General features: G+C 38.1%; 1 protein-coding gene across 8 annotated transcripts in view; it reads right to left on the bottom strand.

Moving 5' to 3' along the window:
- PPP1R12B (protein phosphatase 1 regulatory subunit 12B) overlaps nt 1–22,341 on the bottom strand; it is a 255,554-nt gene that overhangs the window by 42,185 nt on the left and 191,028 nt on the right. Inside the window, exons 20-21 of one of the 8 annotated variants that reach the window (XM_043964558.1) lie at nt 5,928–5,947; nt 4,496–4,767 (exon numbers count right to left, since the gene is read on the bottom strand). The exons of 6 other annotated variants lie outside the window; for them this stretch is intronic. In XM_043964558.1, the coding sequence (XP_043820493.1) occupies nt 4,620–4,767; nt 5,928–5,947 (168 nt within the window). In that variant the 3' untranslated portion in view covers nt 4,496–4,619. Of the gene's footprint in view, nt 1–4,495; nt 4,768–5,927; nt 5,948–6,334; nt 7,049–22,341 lie in introns of those variants that run through there. One more of the 8 variants, XM_043964559.1, reaches the window with a different exon arrangement.

The following is a 22,341-nucleotide window of genomic DNA, read 5'->3' as shown; positions in this document are numbered from 1 at the left end:
CACAGCCATCAATCTGACCGACATACTTAGTGTCTGTGATGGCTGCTTTACTGATACCGGAATTGTGTAACTTTTAATGAACACTGCTGGGTTTCGAGGCTGGGCGATGGAGCCAACTCCCTAGTTATGGATAACCACCACCCACAGTAGACAATGAATAGGTCAAACACAGCCAAGGAGGGGTTGAGTCCTGATGTGAAAGTCAATTCTGCTCATTAAACCCTTTGTCTATTTTAGATCTATTTTAAATTGTGCTAATCCAATGAAAGATACTGGCATTTAGAATGGCGGGGCAGGGGCAGCTAGGTGGTGCAGTGGATAGAGCACCGGCCCTGGAGTCAGGAGTACCTGAGTTCAGATCTGGCCTCAGACACTTAACACTTACTAGCTGTGTGACCCTGGGCAAGTCACTTAATTGCCTCACTAAAAAAAAAAAAATTAAATTAGAATGGGGGGGAATGGGCTCTTAAATTTTCAATGAGTTTTAATTTTTTGTTACTTTTTAAAATTATCAAGCATTTATTTTTCTCCCTCTCAGCCAAACCCAGTGGTGTCCTGCAGCCAGCTAGAACTGGCTCTTGGGAGCATATTATTACATTTTCATTGTGAGCATTTACACTTTGTAAATAGGCAAACGCTAGACATCAAGGCTTGATTTATTTTTGTTGTTGTTGTTGACTGTTTAGATTTAATAAGTGATGGAGAAAATGTCAATAATGCAGACTAAACTTAAGTGTGTCAAACACACATTCCACACCACTTCTCCCCTCAAGTTGATTGCTAAACATTTAACAACATACCCCTGCTCCCATCCCACTGGAAAAAAACATTCTTGTGAATTTGTGAAGTCAAGCAAAATAAATTCCCATATTGACTATGTCCAAAAACGTGTCTTGTTCTGCATACTTGGCTTGCATTGTTTTTTTAGAAGCTGTCGTAATAATCTCTTACAACTCTATTCTGGCACGTTTACTTTCAGAGTGTTTTCACATCATATTCACATTTTGTCTTCTTAAGGTGCAGAGCAGTATGAAGGTCACAGAGTAGCGAGGCTTAACTAGAATATAGGACCCCAGAGGGTGAGCCTGGGGTTCCTGCCAGTAGACTAGACACATATACTTCAACAGATACAACTGATAACCTAGGGTTATCCCTTGAAAACTAGAGCTAAAACAATGACTACATTCTATAACATAGGACCAAGAAAACATACAACATACATGTAATAAATAACATATAATTAAAGACACAAGGAAACACAAAGTGCTGAACCTCTTGATCATCACTCCTCACTTGCCTCTGAAGAGGATGATCTGTCCGGTATTAAAGAGAAGTCCACCTCTACCTGCCTCCCATCAGGGTGATTCTTTCTCTGGGACATAACTCTAAACTGGATGGGTCAAATCAAAGAAGGGCAGGGTTGGCAGGATCCTTTTCCCCCCAAAGTATGTTATTCATACAAGGTTCAAGCTTTCCATTTACAGGAGATCCCTCAATTAAAGGGAGTAAGGACAGGGCCTTTTAGAGCTGTCACATAAGAAAAAAAAACAAAACCAAACCCAACAATAACAACAAAACCCAAACCCCAGGGAAGTAGCTGCTGCTTCCATGAACTTTTCCTAAGTTTCAATGGAACAAAAGTTTGGCTTCTGGCTAGCCCAGGTCTATATGGGCTTGTCTCTGCGTCTCTGTTCTCCCTCCTCATTTTTCCCTCAGAACTCCTAGCTTCCTTCAAAGCTCAGCTCCCAGGCCATTTCATACAAGTCTTTCCTGAATCCTACCATCTATGAGTGTCTTCTCCCCACTCCAAGATACAGAGTACTTCCTTTGCATCCGCTCTGCATTTACTAGCTCTCTCAGCAATTGAACGGAATCTCCTGTTTCATTTTGTCTTTGTACCTCTAGTGTGCTTAAATAAATGCTTGTTGCTTAGTGGATATCAGTGGGGAAATCTTTCCTTATCTCTAGGCATAGAAGCCATTCTTGCCTATAAAACCGTCCTTGGTTTGAAGAATTATTGTATATTGAATTTTCTTGATTAGAATTAAAAATGATGCTGTAGTGGTTTTAATTAGAGAGAAAATGGTTAACAGATTGCATCCCTCATTAGCATTTATTCAACCAGACAAATGTTTTTCAACATATGACAATAGATTATAAAGTAGAGGAAAAAATGAATTCCAGATTAGTTTCACTCCACATACAATATTCAGAGGTTCAAAGCATAAGATAATACATTATGGAATGTTTTGTGTTTTCCAAAGGGAGATATAATACATGTTCAAAGAATGATCATCATTATTAATCATTTGAAAAGATCTGAGCCAGGATCCAGTGATGCTGGAGTCCATTGGAAGGGATTCCATTTTCATGGAATTAACATCCAAATATTTATCAAATTTTTTGTTGACTTTAGAGTTACAAAAATCAAACAAAATGACTAATGGTTCCTCATTGTGTGGTACAGTGGATAGAGCATTAGTGCTTGAGTTAGGAAGACTGATGTTCCTGAATTCAAATCTGGCCTCATATACTTACTAGCTGTGTGTCCCTGAGCAAGTCATGTAACCCTGTTTTCCTCAGTTCCTCATCTGTAAAATGACCTGGTGAAGGAAATGGCCAACCACTCCAGTATCTTTGCCAAGAAAACCCCAAATGGGATCATGAAGAGTCAGACACAACTGAAATGACTGACCAACAACAAAAATATGAAAAGACACTGCTACCTAAAATCTTGGCATTTTCTGTTGAGGATACTGGCCACGAATGGTAGTAATTTGAATTGAAAAAATTCTGTTACTCTTGTCTTTAAAATACAGGTCAAATCCCATTGCTACAAATAAATTTACAATGAAAATTCAGCACTTATGCAAAGATTCTTAAGACCCATTAGTTTTTCCATAAATTGTGAGAATGGTGACATTTTATGAATTTCATGTTACCTTAAAGTATAAGAACACAGGTAATCCCTTCAAATTTTCATTAGCAACTACCTTGTATTGTTTTGCACAGAAATTTGCAAGAAATATTGAAGTTATTCTGATTTTCTGGGCTGCCCTTTGCAACAACTCTAAGATAAAATCAAATCCCTTCTCCTGCCCCTAACTAAGAAACCAAGGAAACTGCCATCCCCAGCCTGAGGGCCACCTTGAAACTATTTAAAAGAACTGGTAGAAAAATATGAATTATGGGAGACCCACGCTAGCCTATCAGTCAAAAACACTAAGTGCTCACCACCTCTAGAATACTGTAAGGAGTCTCACAAAGAAAGAAAAGATGACTTCTATCTCTAAAGCACTGACTATCTAATACTAGCTTTAATGTTGCCTACACCTCCACTGCCCTTGTTTGGTTTTGTTTTTTAAAGTTCAAAATTAAATCCTTTGTAGTTTAATTTATGGTTATTCTGAAATATGTGTTCAAAGTATTAGTTCCCTATCTGAATGTACATTGTTTTCCGATTCTCTCTCAAAATATTTTCCTTATAAGGAAAGAAGCTTTGAGTATCGGCCTTTGAAAAACAACTTAAGAAAGTTTAACTGCATTACCAGAAAACACAGCTAAGAATGTCAATATCATATGTTCTTTATTTCACACATATTAGTGTAGGAGGTATGCCCCTCATTCTCTACTATGACTAACCTAGAACAGAATATTTACTAAAGGCTTTGGGTGATAATAATGAATGACTTTATCTAGGCTTTGATCCTAGAACCTGATGAATTCACTTCTAGAATTAGGCACCTCTGTGGTCTTTAAAGTTTAGTCTTTGCTGGGGCCATACAGGTGGCAATCTCATGTGAATCCAGTAAAGTTCCACCTGGATTTGTTGATCCCCAGTACAGACTTGGTGACAGATGACGGTCTAATCACCACCTTTGGTCTGTAGATCCAGTCGTCCTCTCCATTCCTCAGCTCCAGCCTCCAAGGGCCCCACTTTGTCTGGGCTTTGAACTCCCACAGCCACTGAAGCTTTTCCTTTCAACCTTCACTCCTAAAATTAATTTAACCTTGACCTACATACGATGTAAATATCTTATTGTCCATTTGTGACTGATTTAATTGACTTTGTTGTCCCTAATAAATTCACTGGTCATGTCAGGGTGCTAGTGCAATATTGCTAATGTACTAAGCCCTGTGACTCTCTACACTAGGCTGCTAAGGGCACCTCCACAGTAGCAGCAGGCAACACGGACCCAGACATAACAAAAAATAAAAAAAAAAATTTAAAAAAGGTTGCATTTGTAGACTATTTCTATTCTTACAAGTTCAAAGTCCTGGTTAAACTGGATGACTCAAGCCTACTGGTGAACTTAACTAGTGAGGTCTTGATCTTGTAATTAGTATTGAATGAGCATTAATTTTTAATAACCCCAATCTTGCAAACCCTTCACCTGACCAGACAAAAATAAAAAATGAACACGGAAGATAAGGGGTAGGGTAGGAAATGAAAATATTCTTTACCAGTCTTAAAGCCACTGACCGTCAAAAACTCATTACAATAAGCTGCTGTTACTGTGGTTCTGCACAAGTTATTAACTACTTGGAAGTGAGGATAAAGTATAGTACTAAAACTTTAGCAAAATTATCAATTTTTATGATTGTTTACAATGCAATATTTATATTTTTCCACCATTATTCATCCCACCTAACCAACTGTCTGAAAAAAGGAGGTGACAATAGACAAAAAGAAGCCCTGCATTTGATGAGTAATCAGTCCATATATGCTGATAACTTTGAGAAGTGGAAAGGAGGTAGAAGTGATCACTAAAAAAGAAAAGAAAAAGGATATTAGGAGTTTCATGACCAGCAAGCAGTAGCTATACCAAATACACCCAATGAGTAATTTTGTTTCCTTCAGAAAATAGAGAATAAGCTAATGCTCTAGCATTCAACCACAGCAATTTTTATGCCTTTTCAGATAACCACTAGAACGTCCTAAGGTAGAGTGTCCTAAAAATCTTAGTGCAATGTTAAACTATTAAAGCTTAAAGAACCAATTCACAGCTAAGAAGAGTCTAGAAGTCTGACTCCATCAATGCTTCCAATTCAACCTTAAGCATGGATGCCCAGGACTGGCAGCATCTTAAACTTTTAAAGTTTAAAACTGCGCTAAGACTGTTGGGACTCCACATATATGCTACAGTACAGAAATATGGGTGAGACTGACTTATGCAAGGGTTCTTTTACTATTTTTAGTAACTAAGCATCTACATGGGGTCAAAGACCAATGTGCCTAATACCAAATTTTACTGTACAAGCAACTCTGTGTTTTAGGAAATGAACCAGAAAATACATAAAGCTTGGCTATAAAAGAAATGTTTCAAAAGTAATAGGACATGGTTGATACTTGTAGATCACTTTGGCTTTTCCCCATAGATTCCAAAAGAAATAAAGAATTATCTTTTCCCCTTTTATCCTGATGTAGGTCAAGCTAGTTCTCTATAAGTTCACCATCATTTTTCATCCATAGTAGTTTTTCCATTTGTTAATTTGCTCCAGTAGAAACTTCTAAAGTAGCTGCAGATCCTGAAGTATGGCTTATTTTAATAGTGAAATCCAGAAGAAAATGTAGTCATACCTCATGTGCATTTCTTCAGGATGTCAGAGACACTACCAAACTTTAGACAGACATTACTTTCCCAAGCTGCCTTGCTTCTTCCCAAAGGGCTTACTTTTCAACTTTTTAAAGTGTGAAAATGTTCTAGAGTCTGGTTCTTGGTCGTTTGAGGAGCAAAGTTTGAGTCCCAGAGCTCACCTCTCTCTTCCCTGTCTCTGTTGTGTTGTCTCTCTGTCTCTCTCCTCCCTCCCTCCCTCCCTCCCTCCCTCTCTCTCTCTCTCTCTCTCTCTCTCTCTCTCTCTCTCTCTCTCTCTCTCTCTCTCTCACCCTTATTTATAATTTCATTATCAGAAAAGGTTCAGCTTACTTTTCATTTGGAGATTTCCTCTGCGACACATCATTTCCCACATATAGAAAAATATACAGAAAAACGAAGACATTTTTAAAGCCTCTCAATACAATGACAAGGGATAAACAATCCTGCTGCCAAACAAATAACAGAAAAGTACAAGAGAACACCTGAATTTTGACATGGCTAAAACCTGCTTTTCCTCAGGGATTTATTAAATATTTTGAACCATAACTTCTTATAGAGAAACTAATAGGGACTTTATTTACAAAGTCAACCAGTTTTTGTTTTTGTTTTTCTCTTGACCCCATGTGCCCTGGAAATTCTAATTTCTGGAGAGAAAACGAGCACATACAGGCACGCACACATACACACACCACCTCTGACAAAACTATGAATGTACATTAAATCAAAATACTGCTTACTCGTAGTGTCTTGGCAATTGGGGAGGGAGATGCCGGGGGAGAATCAGATTGAGATTTCCTACTCCGAGTGAACTCTTTGCTTCGGGTATATAAGGAAGACATAGTTCCTCAGGATTGGGAGAGATACCCAACCTTTGCAATCTTCACTCAAGGCTGGGAAATCGGTCCTGTGAGCTGCCCTTCCAGAACCCCTCCTTCTGAGTGGGTGCAAAAAGCCTTCTGATAGAACTAAAAAAAGGATCCAAACCGCCTGGTAATTATAGTCTTGAGCTCTGAACCAGTCCACAGCTAGGCAGAGTCTGTAAATTGTGTTCCATCAGAGCTTCCAATTCAGCTTTGACCACGGGTGCCCAGGACTGGCAGGTACCTTTATGGTGCAGAATACTGTGTTGAGACACCTCCCTTTGCCCAGGGTGGTTCCTTGATCTTCCACAAAAGGATAGTTCTTAATGAGGCTTTAGGATGCTCGCCCTGTAATAAAGCCTGACCCCAGGCTCCCAATGAGCTTAGATGAAAGCACAGTGGAACAGCCTCTGTCTTTGCCGAAGACAAGTCTGGGGAACAACTATTGTCGCTTTATCCAGAGGAAAGAGAAAAGGGAATCCTATGAAAATCAACACACCTCCCTTGGACTCCAAAAGTACACGAGGCTATTGTGACAAGCTCAGGCTGGGCAATCTGAAGAAACCCAAAAAAGTACAAATAAGGAACCAAGATTTTACCAAAAAAAGAGGCAGCCCTGAGGAAGTGAAGTTTCCCTAAGTCCTTCCAGCCGGAGCTGCTTTTACATATAAACACACACACACACACACACACACACATCTTTTCCCCTCCCTCTTGCTATTTTCTGACATTCCAAATCCCTATTCGCTTAGTGAGGAATGCTGGAGTGGGGCCAAGGGCAAAGATTCACTTTCAACTTGGGGATTCGGGTTGCCACTTGTAGGAGGAAAAGAAAACTCTAACTCTTGGTCTGGTTGGGGCTGGGGGGGGCAGTAGTCTTCTGGGGGCAAAGCCATAGCTAAACCCCACCTCATTGGCATACTTGCTAGCCTGGTCAGGGATTATTTAAATGGTAGATGTCTCAAAGACTGGTTTCTCTAAACATTTCTCTTAAAAACAAAGGGAGTTTAAGCTGATGGAACTTTTTCCTAATAATGAAACACAACATACAGAGGCATTAGCCAAAGCACCTTCTAGTTCACAATGTTCATTTTTTGATGGTCTAACTCCTGCCCCACAAATGCCCACTAGAAAGGAAGCCAGCCTGCAATCAGGGGTTTTCCTGGCTGAGTCCTTGAGTAAGAAGTTTGCTAGGAGCTGCCAGGAGGCTGTGACCAGGAAAGGAGAGGATGAGGGAAAGGAGAAGAAGAGAAAGCAGAGAACAGAGCAGGATCACAACTATCAAGCTCAGATAGCCTAAGGAAAGTCAGATGGTTAAAAGGAAATACATTTCTCCCCTTCCTGTAGAAGGATCCTGGATATGACAAAGAAACATCTCATAGAGTTTATCTTTTGCCCCTCTGTTATCATCACCATACCACCCAATCAATAGTTCCTGTGCCATTGACTTAGAAAACATCTGACAGTTCATTCACTTTTGATTGGATTCTTGGAACCTTTGACTGTCTTCTATTTTTCCACAAAATGAAAGACATTTTTTTCCCATTCAAAATTTCCCAGGGGCAGCTAGGTGGTGCAGTGGATAAAGCACCGGCCCTGGATTCAGGAGAACCTGAGTTCAAATCTGGCCTCATACACTTGACAATAGCTGTGTGATCCTGGGCAAGCCACTTAACCCCCACTGCCCTGCCAAAAAAAAAAAAATTCCCATCACTGTTTTTTCCCCTATAACAGACCCATCATTTCCTTCTTTCTTGTGACCCTTTTAGTGGAATCAAATTGGAGGTGACTAGATACTTGTTTAGTTCCCCACCTCAATCCAAAATTTCTAGAACGACTTGGGAGATGTGGGTTTAAAAAAACTAGGTGGCCTAATCTGGCATTAGGTTATCCCTAGTCTGAAATTTCCTGGGGAGACTTGGTCTGATCTGAGTCAGTTTCTAAATGGGAAGACATGTTGGATAGGTTGGCAAGGCCATAGCATTAAAACAAGGAACTCAGATTGAGCCTGGAATGAAACTGTCAAGGCTCAGCTGCCCTTGTGCTTCTTGTTAATGGGTGCCAAATTACAATGTCTGATTATATAGCTATCATTAACTAATAAAATGCAAGTCTCTGCTAACTACTTCTTTTCATTGAAAAATTGTATATTTATGAGTTCAGGGAATAAATACTGTTTTTAGAGAGAACAGTCATGGCATGGGTGGCTCTAACAAATCCATGGAACAAAATTACAGGAACATTAGCTTTGTGACCCTGGACAAGTCACTTAACCCTGTTTGCCCCAGTTCCTCATCTGTAAAATGAGCTGGAGAAGGAAATGGAAAACCACTCCAATATCTCTGCCAAGAAAACCCCAAGTGGGGTCATGAGGAGTCAGACATGACTCAAATGATTCAAAAACAAAAAGCCTATCTGTCTGACTGGTGTAGAATTAGGGGGTACATTTTCAAAATGGCAAATCCAGATGAGAATAGAGGTTAATCGGTTACTAAATTCCTTAAGGGGAAGGCAAGAGCAATCTTGATAAGTAACAGATTTTCTTCCAAGGTTCTTTTTAATATCCAATTCTTTTTTTTTTTTTTGTAATTTAGACAAAAATGTGAATCTTTGTTACCCTTGATTTGTCTTTCAGCCTCTGCCTCCTCCTATCACATCTTCAATCTCTGAAAGAATGATGCCCTCCCCTCAAAAAGAAACTTTGGCATTAAAGCATGGAGTATAAAAGTAGACCTGAATTCATACACCCTTGCAAGGCCTTCAAAAAGATTCTGGGAAATCATGTAGTTAATAGAAACCCGGCAGAGATGTGAGAGCACAGACAAGATCTCTGAATATGTGGTTACAAATACTGTTAAAATTCAAACTCATCCACTACTCCCTTGTAGTATTTGTTAGAACTATTGTTCTTATATTCCATTTGTTTAGGGAGACAATATGAAATCATTCCTCATTAATGAAAGGAAAAGAGTTGAATAAACCTTAAAATGCTATTTGTGAACATTTGGCAGAGACAGAAATAGTAACCAATGGAACTCTAGGCTTAGGTTTTCTGGGTAGCATACCATAGTTAATAATTTACCTTTCTGAGTAAAATAAATGACCTATATGTATGCAACCACTGGCCAACCCCAAATGATTATGCACTTGACAAGTGGGTAGGTAAACACTTATAATTCAATTCAATTCAGCAAATATTTGCTAAGAGTATACTATTTCTAAGGCTAAACAGCTGTAGGCTAGGTTTCTACCCAAATACAATTAACAGGGAAATATTTATACCATACTACTCCTTAGAAATAGACACTTCTGTTTTCTGCTCATCCTTGAGGGCAATTTCTCAAATCAACACCTAGTAAGTATCAAAGAAGCCTAATAAAGCACCAGGCCTGAGTGAGATGACTGACATCTGTAGACTTGGAGCAATTAGCCTTATAAACAGTCCCTTGTTGAGGAAATGATTTATTTCAGATAAGTAGCATAAAAGGCTTATTCCATAGGTCTTACTCCTCTTGGGGAGGCAGACTAGGAAAAATGTTTGTAAACTTTTTGGATTCATCCCTGAGCAATGAATTAAAGTACTAGTGTGATCCTTTAACTCTAGCATCCAAAGTAAATATGAAAGGCAAATAAATGGGCCACTAATGTTTATTTGGCTCTGAAATGTTATACACAAAACGTTCAAGCATACCAATAAAATGCATCATGAACTGAATAATGCACCCAGACCACTGAATCTCACTTACTGAACACCTCAATGTAGAAGAGGGTAAATAATACTAAGCAAGAATGGGAAAATTCATTGAACATTCCGGAACAATCATTATACCACCAAATTGTATATATCCAGACAGTTCTTGCTTTACGTTAAGTGGATCATTCTGCAGACCTCTATGTAAAGTGATTTTTATATAAAAGCAAATTTTTTCTGGCAGACTAGGGAAAGGAGGGAGTGAGGGAAGCAGGAAGGGGGACTTACGGCCTGGAGAAAGGGGGCTGGCATGTGGTTCAAGGACATGCAGGGACCAGGGACTAGAAGTAACAGCAAAAGGAGGAAGGGGGAGGGGCAGATGAGGGGAGGCAGGGCAGAAATGTGAGGGCCCAACACAGACACAAGATGAAAGGCTACATGTGGGGCCAGGACATATATGTGGTACCTGAGCACAGACAGATGGAAAGGGGGTGGGGTGTAAAGTGAGGTTTCATGCCACACCCCCATCAGGGGACACCCATTCTTCATTCACTTGGAGGGTTTTTTTTGGAGGGGGGACAGAGCAAAGAGGAGGCTGCGGAAGGGTAGGAACAGAGAAAAGGAGAGAAAGGGAGAGGGGAAGGGAGAGAGAGAGAGAGAGAGAGAGAGAGAGAGAGAGAGAGAGAGAGAGAGAGAGAGAGAGAGAGAACAAACAGTACTGTACAGTAAAGCTAATAGAGGTTTCTTCTGGAACGCATATTTCTTTCAGAATTTTTTATGTAAGGTTGAATTTGCATAATGCAAATTTTATGTAAAGTGAGAACGATCTGGAATTTAGTTCCTTGTTCATCATATAAAGTACAAAATACATGCAAAGGGCAGGCAAAGTGGAAACGAAGAAGTGCACCTTAGAATGAATTTTAACATTATTAACTACAAAGGGAATGACAAAATAGAAGGCATGAAGAAAGGAGGTTCTGGGCTCTGTGCCTAGGAGCTCTAGGGACCATTTGGTGTGGGGATGACTAAGGTCCTCAGTCAGTTCCAGCCATCTTTGCTTCATGTAGAAAGATGACTTATTGATACTCTATTAAAGCCCAAACTCACGGAGGCTTCAGTTCTCAAGGGCTATACTAGAGGAATCCAAACTCTGGCAGATTCTGAAAGCTGGAATGACTTTGAATAGAGGTCTAGGGACAGATGACATTTGCTTTCTGATGACCAGTATGTTAGCTACTAGGGGGTGAATTCTTAGGTTTTTAATGGATATAAAATGTGTTCTCAGTCCCAGGGGTCTCTTGGTGACAGAGCTTCCTCTATTTTGTAGTAGAGGTAAAGGAGGTAGATTGTACAAATATTAAAAGTTTTTATACAATCAATAAACATTAACTCAACTCTTGGTACTCTGAGATTCCCTGTCCACTAACCAATGTGTGGAGATACTGCTGGAGGAATCAAACCAGATAAATATTGACATTTTCACTACAAATTGAACAAAGAGACAAAAGTTGCAGCTAAATGGAAGGACGCTCACAAGTTCTCCTTGGAGAGACAAAAGAACATTTCTTTTTGTTGGGTATTCAAGAGCAATAAGAAAGACTTTATCGGTGTTCAAGATCATCATTTGGGGAAAAAAAAAAGCCTACCATGAAGATAATGGATTGTTGTGTAAGATGAAGAAGTAGAGAAATTCTACAAAGAATCTTATAAGGCATCCCATAATAAATTCCATAAACTCTAATAGTGAATAACTTAAAAGAGTGAACAAAGGAAGTCAAAAGAATATATGTTGGAAATATGGCATAACATTGATAAAGACAAGGGCCCAAAGGCTTGTTGTAGGGCAAACGTTTATAAACCTTGTATCTACATGATTTAGACATAAAAGGTGATACCATAGGTAAATTAGGAGAGGAAGAAATAGTCTACCTCTCAGATCTTTGGAAATGAGAACAGTTTATGATCAAACAAGAGATAGAGAATATTATGAAATGCAAAATGGATGATTTTGACTACACTAAATTAAAAAGTTTTGTACAAACAGAAGCAATGCATCCAAAATTAGAAGGGAGGGAGAAAGCTGGGAAATAATTTTTGTAGCCAGTATTTCTGATAAAGGCATCATTTCTAAAATATATTGGGAACTAAATCAAATTTATAAGAATCCAAGTCATTCCCCAATTGAGAAATGGTCAAAGAATATGAACAGGCAGTTTTCTGATGAAGAAATCAAAGCTATATATTGCCATATGAAAAAAATGCTCTAAATCATTAGTGATTAGAGAAATGTAAATTAAAACAACTCTGAGGTACCACCTGACACCTATCAGACTGGCTAATAAGACAAAAAAGGAAGATAATAAATGTTGGAGAAGCTGTGGAAAAATTGGAACACTAATGCATTGCTGGTGGAGCTGTGAACTGATCCAACTATTCTGGAGAGCAATTTGGAATTATGCCCAAAGGGCTATAAAGCTGTGCATACCCTTTGACCCAGCAATACCACGATTAGGTCTTTTTCCCAGAGATCATAAAAAAGGGAAAAGGACCCACATGTACAAAAATATTTATAGCTGCTCTTTTTGTGGTGGCAAGGAATTAGAAATTGAGGGGTTGCCCATCAGCTGGGGAATGGCTGAACAAGTTGTGGTATATGAATGTAATGGAATACTACTGTGCTGTAAAAAACGATGAGCAGAAGGAGTTCAGAGAAACCTGGAAGGACTTACATGAACTGATGCTGAGTGAGATGAGCAGAACCAGGAGAACATTGTACACAGTAACAACAACACTGTGTGTTGATCAACTGTGATAGACTTGACTCTTCTCAGCAATACAATGTTCCAAGATAGTTCCAAAGGACTCATGATGGAAAATGCTCTCCAAAGCCAGAAAAAAAAAAAAAGAACTGTGGAATCTAGATGCAGATTGAACCATACTGTTTCTATTGTTTTTCTTGTTTTTCTTTTTTGCGGTTTTTCCTTTTTGCTCTGATTCTTCTTTCACAGCATGACTAATGTAGAAATATGTTTAATGTGACTGTACATATATAACCTATATCAGATTGCTTGCTGTCTTGGAAAGGGGGGAGGGAGGGGAGAGAGGAAGACAAATTTTAAACTAGAAATCTTATAAAAACAAATGTTGAAAACTATCTCTACATGTAACTGGAAAATAATAAAATACTTTTATGGAAAAAAATAAACCTTGTACCTATCGATCGTGGACACTTTCTTTAAGAGATTCAGAAAGGTCTAGATATGGTGAATACCAAGTTTTATCACAAAAAGTGAAACTGATGAGATGGGAAAGGACTGGTAACTGATAGGGCAGAGTTGCTTACAAACCACCTATCCATAGAAGTCAGAGCACTGATTTTTGGTATAGCAAAAATTAAGATCAATACCAAATTAGAATAAAAATGAGATAATAACAGCTGACAATGACAGCGCTTTTTTTTTTGACATAGCACTTGAATGTTTGCAAAGCACTTGATATATTTTCTCATTTGATCCTTACTACAATCCTGTGAAATACTACATTTATTATCCTCATTCTACAGATGAGGAAATGGAAGCCTGAGGTTTAATGATTTGTTTATTATCACTTAACTAGTCAATGCTGGAGCCTATTTTCAAATCCAGATCTCTTATTCCAAGTCCAGTACTCTTATTATCATGATACCACTTTGTAAATAAGTGGTATACAATTAAAATTACTCCACTCTGACCTATTTTTAAAAGCTGTTGTCCAATTTAAATGGAAAAGAAAAATAACAAGATAAAAGAAATTGAATACTATGGACTTATAAGGACAAAGCTTGACACCAAAGAAAAGAAATTAGTAGATACCTCCCTTCATTGCAGAGGTGGGGATTATGGGTGTGGAACGATGCAGATAATGTCAAACTTTTTTTGATGAACCAGTTAATTTTGCAGAATTGTTCTCCCCCCCCCCTTTCATTTATTCTTTGTTATTAGGCATGGCTCTCTGAGAAGAGAAACATATTGGGAAATGTAAGAAATGTAGGAAGATAATATATAAATAAAATATATATTTAAAATAAAATAAAAAAGATTCTGATTCTGAAAAAATAGGAAATGGGCAAAAACTAACATTAGCACAGATCATTACCTTTCCTAATGGAAGCTTAACCAATGCATATCTAATACTACCAAAAAAAATCAAAAAAGCTTAGAATCCACTTTAGCCAGAAAATATGATCTTTTTATCAAGAGGAGATGCAACCCAAGAGCAAGATTAGTTTAGAATATAAGCTCAGTTATAAAATTGGTAGAAGATTATGAGCAATATCGTTTTACATAAGAGTAGAAGCAGGAGACTGAGAACCCTTTTACAGAAAGCTTGGTGAGAAACCAGTCAGACTAGATTAGTGGTTTGTAAATGCCCTGAGGATCCACAATGATGGTCCAAGGGATTCATGCTAAAAATCTTCAATAATGCCCTAAATAATAAATGACTGCCCAATTATATAGCAAATATATTTTCCCTCTATGACACGTGCATATGCATGTTTGAAGAATTATAGCTTTGTTTTGGCAGTGATTAAAAACTTTCACTAACATCTGCGCAATGATGCTGGTGTTCTTGCAGCAATTACATCATACTCTGACCACCACTGACTAAGTACGACATCTTCTTGCAGTTTCTCAATTTGTAATCAAATTGTTTCCAAACAGCCACAAGATTTTGACTTTCAAACACAAGTCAACGATTCCCAATGGATGGTCAGACACATAGGCTTACTCTCACTTGAGTTCTATGTACTACACCAGAGTTGCTCCTTCATTCCTCTGTTCTGCTATAACTGTACCTCGTCAGCTGTATAATCACATGATCTAGACGTTATGATTGTTTGTGTTTTCTGAAGCACAAATGTTGGGCTGCTTGAAAACCATGATTGCTGGGCATGCACATCACAGGTCATCCTGAAAGCATCATGGAACATCACAAAGGTTCTGTGGGCATAAACCTTATATAGGCTCTCATTGCAGTATAAGTAAACTTATCCTCTACTTATTGTGGAAATTTATTTTGATTTGGGGACCCTACCTTTAGACTGAGATTAGAAAGCCTTAGGCCCTCAGGGTCTCTCCCCCCCCCTTCCTCAGCTTCAGCTGAGCGGAAAAAGCCCTGTGGGCTATACAAGATGCCAGGTCAGACAGCTGGGGGGAAAAAAAGCCCCCAGCTTCTTCCGACCTTAGCGGAGCTATCTGAAAGATAGCCTGTGCTGAGGCACGTGAAGTGGGAGTGCACCCCACCCCCCCAGCCAGCCGTAGCCCTGGCTGGAGGTTTAGCTTGGTCTCTGGCGGCGAAGGAAGCCCCAAGATTTGAGAGGAGAGAAGAAAAGGTGTATATATAGACCTGGGAGTTAGACAGCAGGAGGAGGAGCAAGGAGGGGCTGACTAGAGGAAGACAGACTAGATAGACTAGAAGGAGAAGGGCTGACTAGGGGAGATGGACTAAAGAAGGAGCGAGGACGGACTAGATAGAGAGACAAGGTTAAGGAGAGGGGGACGGACTAGGAGGAGGGCTGACTAGAGGAGGACGGACTAGATAGACAAGATTGAAGAAGGAAGGAGGGGCTAACTAGAGGGGAGCACGGACAAGGACTCAGAGGAGAGTTCTTACGGGGATGACAAGGTTACAGGCCTTAATACAAACCAGGGAAAGTGTAATGTGCCCTGAGGCCGGAGGCAGCTAAGGCCCTTATTGTATTCAAGAGGTTTGAAGAGCAGCAGGTGGGAAAGAGAGCAGTGGAAAGAGACCAGGAAAGCAGTCAGGTTGTACATTTTATTTCCCTGTATTCTTTTTTTGTTTGTTTGTTTGTTCGTTTGTTTTTTAGTGAGGCAATTGGGGTTAAGTGACTTGCCCAGGGTCACACAGCTAGTAAGTGTTAAGTGTCTGAGGCCGAATTTGAACTCAGGTACTCCTGACTCCAGGGCCAGTGCTCTATCCACTGCACCATCTAGCTGCCCCCTATTTCCCTGTATTCTTAATTTTAAATAGTATCTCATAAATAAACTCTGCTTTGATTATTTAGTTAAGAGGCTTCTTAATCTTTAGTTTATCAGTTTGGGAGCAGTGTGGTGGAACTTTATAAAGGCCCACATTAAATTAACGAAGTCAGAGAGCCAAATAGTCAAAAGTCCCCAGTTTAGTTATCCATAGTTTAGCCCCCCCAAATTTAAGCTAGTCATCAAAAATATTTCTACATTATACAACTATTCTTGTATCTGGGGAATTTTCAAACGAACTGGTTGGCAACAGTGGTCAGTAGAGTTTCTATGAGAGTGTAGCGGGTGTGCCATTGGTTCAAGTGAAGAGTTATGTCTGAACAGATTCTTTTCTTTCTTTTTTTTTTTTCAAAAAGTAATATATGCAAATGAGCTTAAAGCATATTTATCATTTAATATAGCACTTGTCATTAGCTAGTGGAAAACTAAATATTTTATAACTAGTTATTCACTGTTGATTATTGATTAGACTGCTAAAATAAAAAATTAATTTCCACTTCTCAGAAAGAAAGGTTATAAAATTCTCCATTTCCTATCACACATTTGTGTGAGCAAGCATTTTCACTTTAATTCTTGATTTAAGACTGTGTCTGGTGTTGAGCCAAATATATATATATATATATTTCAAATATATATATTTTAATTAATTAATTTATTTAGAATTTTCCCTGTTACATGTAAAAATTTTTTTTCACATTGATTTTTTAAAACTTTGTGCTCCAAATTTTCTTCTTCCCTTCCTCCTCAACCCTCCCTAAGAAATCAAACAATTCAATACTGTTGATCAAAATATTGAACTTTTGTTCCAATAAGAAAGTCCAACATCAAAGTTCAGTTAATATATGATTATTATATCATGTTAAACATCTTCTAAGATATATATTATTTAATTAAAATATTTCTATATTCAACAAAATTTGTAAAATAAAGAAATTAAATGTGAAGTCTTACAGAACTATGTGAATTCTTGCTAGTTACATCTTTTAATTCTTATACAATGTTCTGCATAAAATATTCATATTTATTTTATAATTCCAGTTTTATGTTTTATATGTATAGTTTTTATAATAAGAGGGAGGGTGAAATTTTATATTTTATTGTAAGTTTTATAATTGTAAAGTTTAACTTGGAACTTTTGGGGGCAGAAGTTTTCACTGTAGTTATTTTAAGCATTAATGAATAAATCTAAAATAATATTATGAGTAGTCTATTAAACTACCCTAGGGGTTCACAATACATATTTTGTTATTGTTGAAAGAGGTTCACAGAACAAAAAAAAATGGGAACAATAAGCTTGCTCAATCTGAGAACACTTAAGGATGAAATTTGAAGGACAACAAAGAGGTGAAAAATAGAAAAGATCTGCCAAGATTTTTACAACAAATTATTTTCTTCATTAATGGGAATCACATTCCTTGATATATTGTTATGAAGAAGAAATATCAGCAAAGAAAATAAAAATGAAAAGAGCAATAGAACTAGAACATACATACACTAAAGTCTCTACTGCAGATGATGCATTTTGAGGATATTGAAGGATTGATTCTCAAGATATGTGAAAGAAAGGAGGATGCCAAACACTAGAAAAGAATTATGGGCATTACTATTAATGAAAAAGGTAATAAAGAAAATTATTAGTACACCTCTATGAAATCCATAACTATATCAAAGACATATTTGATGAAATCCTAAGAAGGAACAATTTTTTTAGATGATATTCTATAGCAGGTTACATCTTTGTACTCACACACCTGACTGAAAGATGCAGCGAGTACAAGCTCCCATTCTGCTTACTATTTGTTGACTATAATATATTTTTGATTTTGAGAAATAAAATGTCAGTTTGAAGACTCTACTCCAACAACGTATCCTCTTTTTTATTGTTCAGTCATGTTCAACTCTTTTTGATCCCATCTGGGGTTCTCTTGGCAAAGATAGTGAAGTTGGTTGTCATTTCTTTCTCCAGCTCATTTTACAGATGAGGAAACTAAGGCAAACAGGGTTAAGTGACTTGCTCAGGGTCACACATCTAGTAAGGGTCTGGGGTCAGATTTGAATGCCAATCTTTCTCTATCTGCAGGCCTCTATGTACAGGTGTGGCACTCTATCCACTGCGATATGATCTTATTTGATCCTCATAACAATTTTGGAAGGGAAATGCTATCCTCATCCCCATTTTGCAAAAACTGAGACAAACAGACATTAAATGACTTGCTCACAGTCACACAGCTATTAAGTGTCAAAGGTGGGATCTGAATTCTGGTTTTTATTTCAGGTCCAGGATTTTCTATCCACTGTACCACTGAGCTGCTGCTATATAAACACACACCATGTATGCAAACATCTCTCTCTGTGTGTGTATATACATACATATACTATATATGTGTGTATATGTGTATACAAACACATATGTATACATATACGGATATGGATAGATATATACATGTATATATAATCCCCTTTTGTAAGCAGCTCACACTCTAATAAGAAGACATTAAGAACATATTTTAAGCATATCTAGAATAAAAAGAAAATAAATGCAAGGGGTAGATGCTAACAGTTGGGGGTAGGAGGAAATCAGGAATAAGTGGTGATATTTAAGCTATGTCTTGAAGGAAGAGACAGATACTATGAAGCAGAGGTGAGTTAAGAATGGGTTCCGGGGGCAGCTAGGTGGCACAGTGGATAAAGCACTGGCCCTGGATTCAGGAGGACTTGAGTTCAAATCTGGCCTCAGACACTTGACAGTTACTAGCTGTGTGACCCTGGGCAAGTCACTTAACCCTCATTGCCCCACAAAAAAGAAGGAAAGAAAGAAAGAAAGAAAGAGAAAAAGGAAAAAAAAGAGTAGGTTCCAGGGATGAGAGATGTAGTGTTGTGTGTGAGGAACAAACAGCCAACTTAGGACTGCCGTATATATGTATGTAGGAGGGAAAGCAACACCTGAGAAGGCTGAAAAGATGGGTTGGAGATAGGTTGTGAAGGGGTTTAAAAGGGGAACAGAAGGGTTAAATTTTACCCTAGAGGCAACAGGGAATCACTGGAGGATTTCCACACCAGAGTCCAAATGGAAGTGGAATTCCTTAAAATGGTGTGGGCCTCCAGATGTTGCAGTTTGTCAATGATCTTAAGCTGAGTATATCGATACCTTAGAACACTGCTAAGCCTCCTAACTGGGCTCCATCATCACTCAGGAGAGCTGACTATCTGCACTCAGGAAAAGTCACAGGCTTGGAAAAGACCTATTTTGCACTGTGATGAAAAATGCTAACAGTCCAAGAAAAGCACTATTAGAGAAATCTTTAAGGTCTCAAGATACTAGATGGCTTTACATTTTGAATTTATATTTACAAGCATTTATCTTTCCCTCCTGTTGTTCCCTCTAAATGAATGATCAAAAAATTGAAAATTAAAGTCTTCATACAAATATGCACAGTCCAGCAAAACAAATTCCCACAATAGCCATTGTCCTCAACTGTGTGTCATTCTGCATTTTAAGTTCATCACCTTTTTGGCAAGAGGTGAGTGGAGTGTTTCATTTTCAGTTCTCTGGACCTATGGTTTACCATTGCATCGATAAGAGTTCTAGTCTTTCAAAAGTTGTTTGTCTCCAAAATGTTATCGTTTTTTAACTGTTCTCCTAGTTCTCCTCACTTCACTCTGCATGAGAAAGGGGAAGGGAATAAATATTTATATAGCACCTTATATGCCAGGCACTGTGCTAAGTGCTTTATAAATATCTCATTTGATCCTCACAGCAATCCTATGAAGTAGGTACTTTTGTTACCCCTATTTTATGGTTGAGGAAACTAAGGCAAATAGAGGTTGTGACTTGCCCAGGGTTACTCAGCTTGAAAGTATAGGTCTTCCTGGTTCCAGGTTCAGTATTCTATCCCCTGTAGCCCTATTTCCTCTGAAACTGTCCATTTCATATTTTTTAATGACACAATAATATTCCCATACACTCACATGCCGTTATTTAACTATTACCTAATAGGAATGCACTCCCTTAGTTTTCCATTTTAGACTATTACAAAAAGAGTTATTTTGAATATTTTTGTAAATATAAGTTCTTTTCCTCTTTCTTTGATCTTCAAAAGACTAAACATTCAGGCAGGAATTTACTTTGCACATGGAAAAGATAACATCTTATAATTATGGCAGTGATAGCCACTTGTGATGGAAGGCACTGTGAAAAATGCTTAAGTTATTTGGGAAAACTTGGAACCTAGGAAATGAACACTGCTACCAGTGTAAGGAAATGGTTATTTTTGCTTCTATGTGGGTATAATAAATGGATACCTTTCTCACCTTTTAGTTAAATAAGGCTTATTGATATAGGCTGAACTTGATCTTTACTCAACCTGATTGATGTGAGTCAGTAACACTGCCAAATGTCATTCAGAAGCAAAATTAAGATTTGCAACCAGCAGGTAAACTTAGAAGGGGCAGCAACATTACTGATTGTCCATTTGGAAAGCTTAGAGTAATCTCACGGAAGCAAGACCACAAACCATACAAAAGGGGTTTTCATGGTTAACACAATCACTGAAAGCATCACAAATCTCGGATTGTCACAGTTTCCCATGTATACAGTCAGGTAATCCAAGTGCATACTGGAAATTCTTTGGCCAATCTATGCTATGACTGGAGTTTCCAAAAATATCACTGAACAAGTCCAGCCCTAACCATCTCAGGGTGCTGCAATTGTCAGAAGTCCAAATTAGCCAATATTCCACCCAAGAAAGGAATGTTTGGCATTTCATGCTGATTATTTCCCAAATCAACAGCTATGCCTTCCATACAAAGTGGCAATTCATGATTAGCAAAGATCATTGCCATGTGAAGGACATGGGGATAGTTGTGAAGCCCCATTTCAGAATGTCCAAGCATATTAATTTGATGGCATCATTCATAGTATGTATAATGATTAAAAATTTACCAAAAAACAAAATACAAAAACTAAACCTTATTCCACTTCAGTGTACTGTGTTGCCATACCTGCCAGTTTGTAGGATCCCTCTCTGCTGAGAACAAGAGAGGAATGTGTATGTAGCAAGGAAACAGAATGTAAAGCATCATCCAATAGGGATGAAGTATTTAAGAAGGTATACAAGAGCTGAGGGGAGTTTAGGGCAAGGTAAAGTTTAGGCAAAGCAACAGACTGATTATGCAGATTAGAACTGGTTTATTTGCTGAGCATCAATTTGATTCTTTTTTAAAAAGGGTTAGGTTAGGATGTATAACTATTACCACATATGGTTAGATATGTGTATGTAGAACAGATAAATGCTACGCAAAATTCTCACTGCTCTAGGATATTAGTGCTGATATACTGATTTTCTCTAAAATGCATACAGAAACCATGTTTAAATTAATAGTCTAAACAAACGATGGCTGAATAAAGCCAGAAATTTCAGTGTTAATAAACCCCAAAGGATCTCCAACTTGAAACCCATTCAATGTGAACTGCAGTCTCTAAGATGCTGATCTCAACTGAGTGACAAGAGAATGCTCTGCTCTTGCTTAACCTATCCTGGATGCTAGAAATGGAACAGAACAGAAAACCCTCTGGAAGGTGAAATTAACTTCCCATGCCGTAGAGTTTTCTGGACCCAAACAAACAAGTTTCAATAGAGAATTTTCTTTCAGAATTCAAGACCACCCATTTTCCAGCTTCCCTCTTGGAATCTGCAACATATATTATTTTGTCCAAATTTAAGTAGGAAAACAAGAAGGTGATGGACCAAGTATTTGCCGTCTGTTGAACAAGAAACTTCTGCCATTGTTACAAGTAAGGGACATAGAAGCTCAATTCTAAATCTGTCTGATCTACTTAAAATTTTGATTGCCATGACATCTAGTAGAGCTAACAAAGGATGAGGCCCACTGAAAGAATTTCCCAAAGTTTCTGGCTTCCTTAAATTTCAACTAAAATCTCACCTTCTGCAAGAGGCCTTTCCCAATCTCCATTAAGACTAGTGTCTTCCTTCTATTGATTATCACCAAATTATCCTGTATATATCCCACATGTACATGGTCATTCATATATTGTCTCGCCTATTAGGTTGTGAGCTCCTTGAGAGTAAGGACTATTTTTGCCTTTCTTTATATACCCAGGGTTTAACACAGTACCTGGAATAGAATAAGGGTTT

This window comes from Dromiciops gliroides, chromosome 4, assembly GCF_019393635.1.
Source record: "Dromiciops gliroides isolate mDroGli1 chromosome 4, mDroGli1.pri, whole genome shotgun sequence".
Lineage (NCBI taxonomy): Eukaryota > Metazoa > Chordata > Mammalia > Microbiotheria > Microbiotheriidae > Dromiciops > Dromiciops gliroides.
The sequence above is the reverse complement of the archived record's forward strand: the minus strand, read 5'-3'. Positions and strand labels throughout refer to the sequence as shown.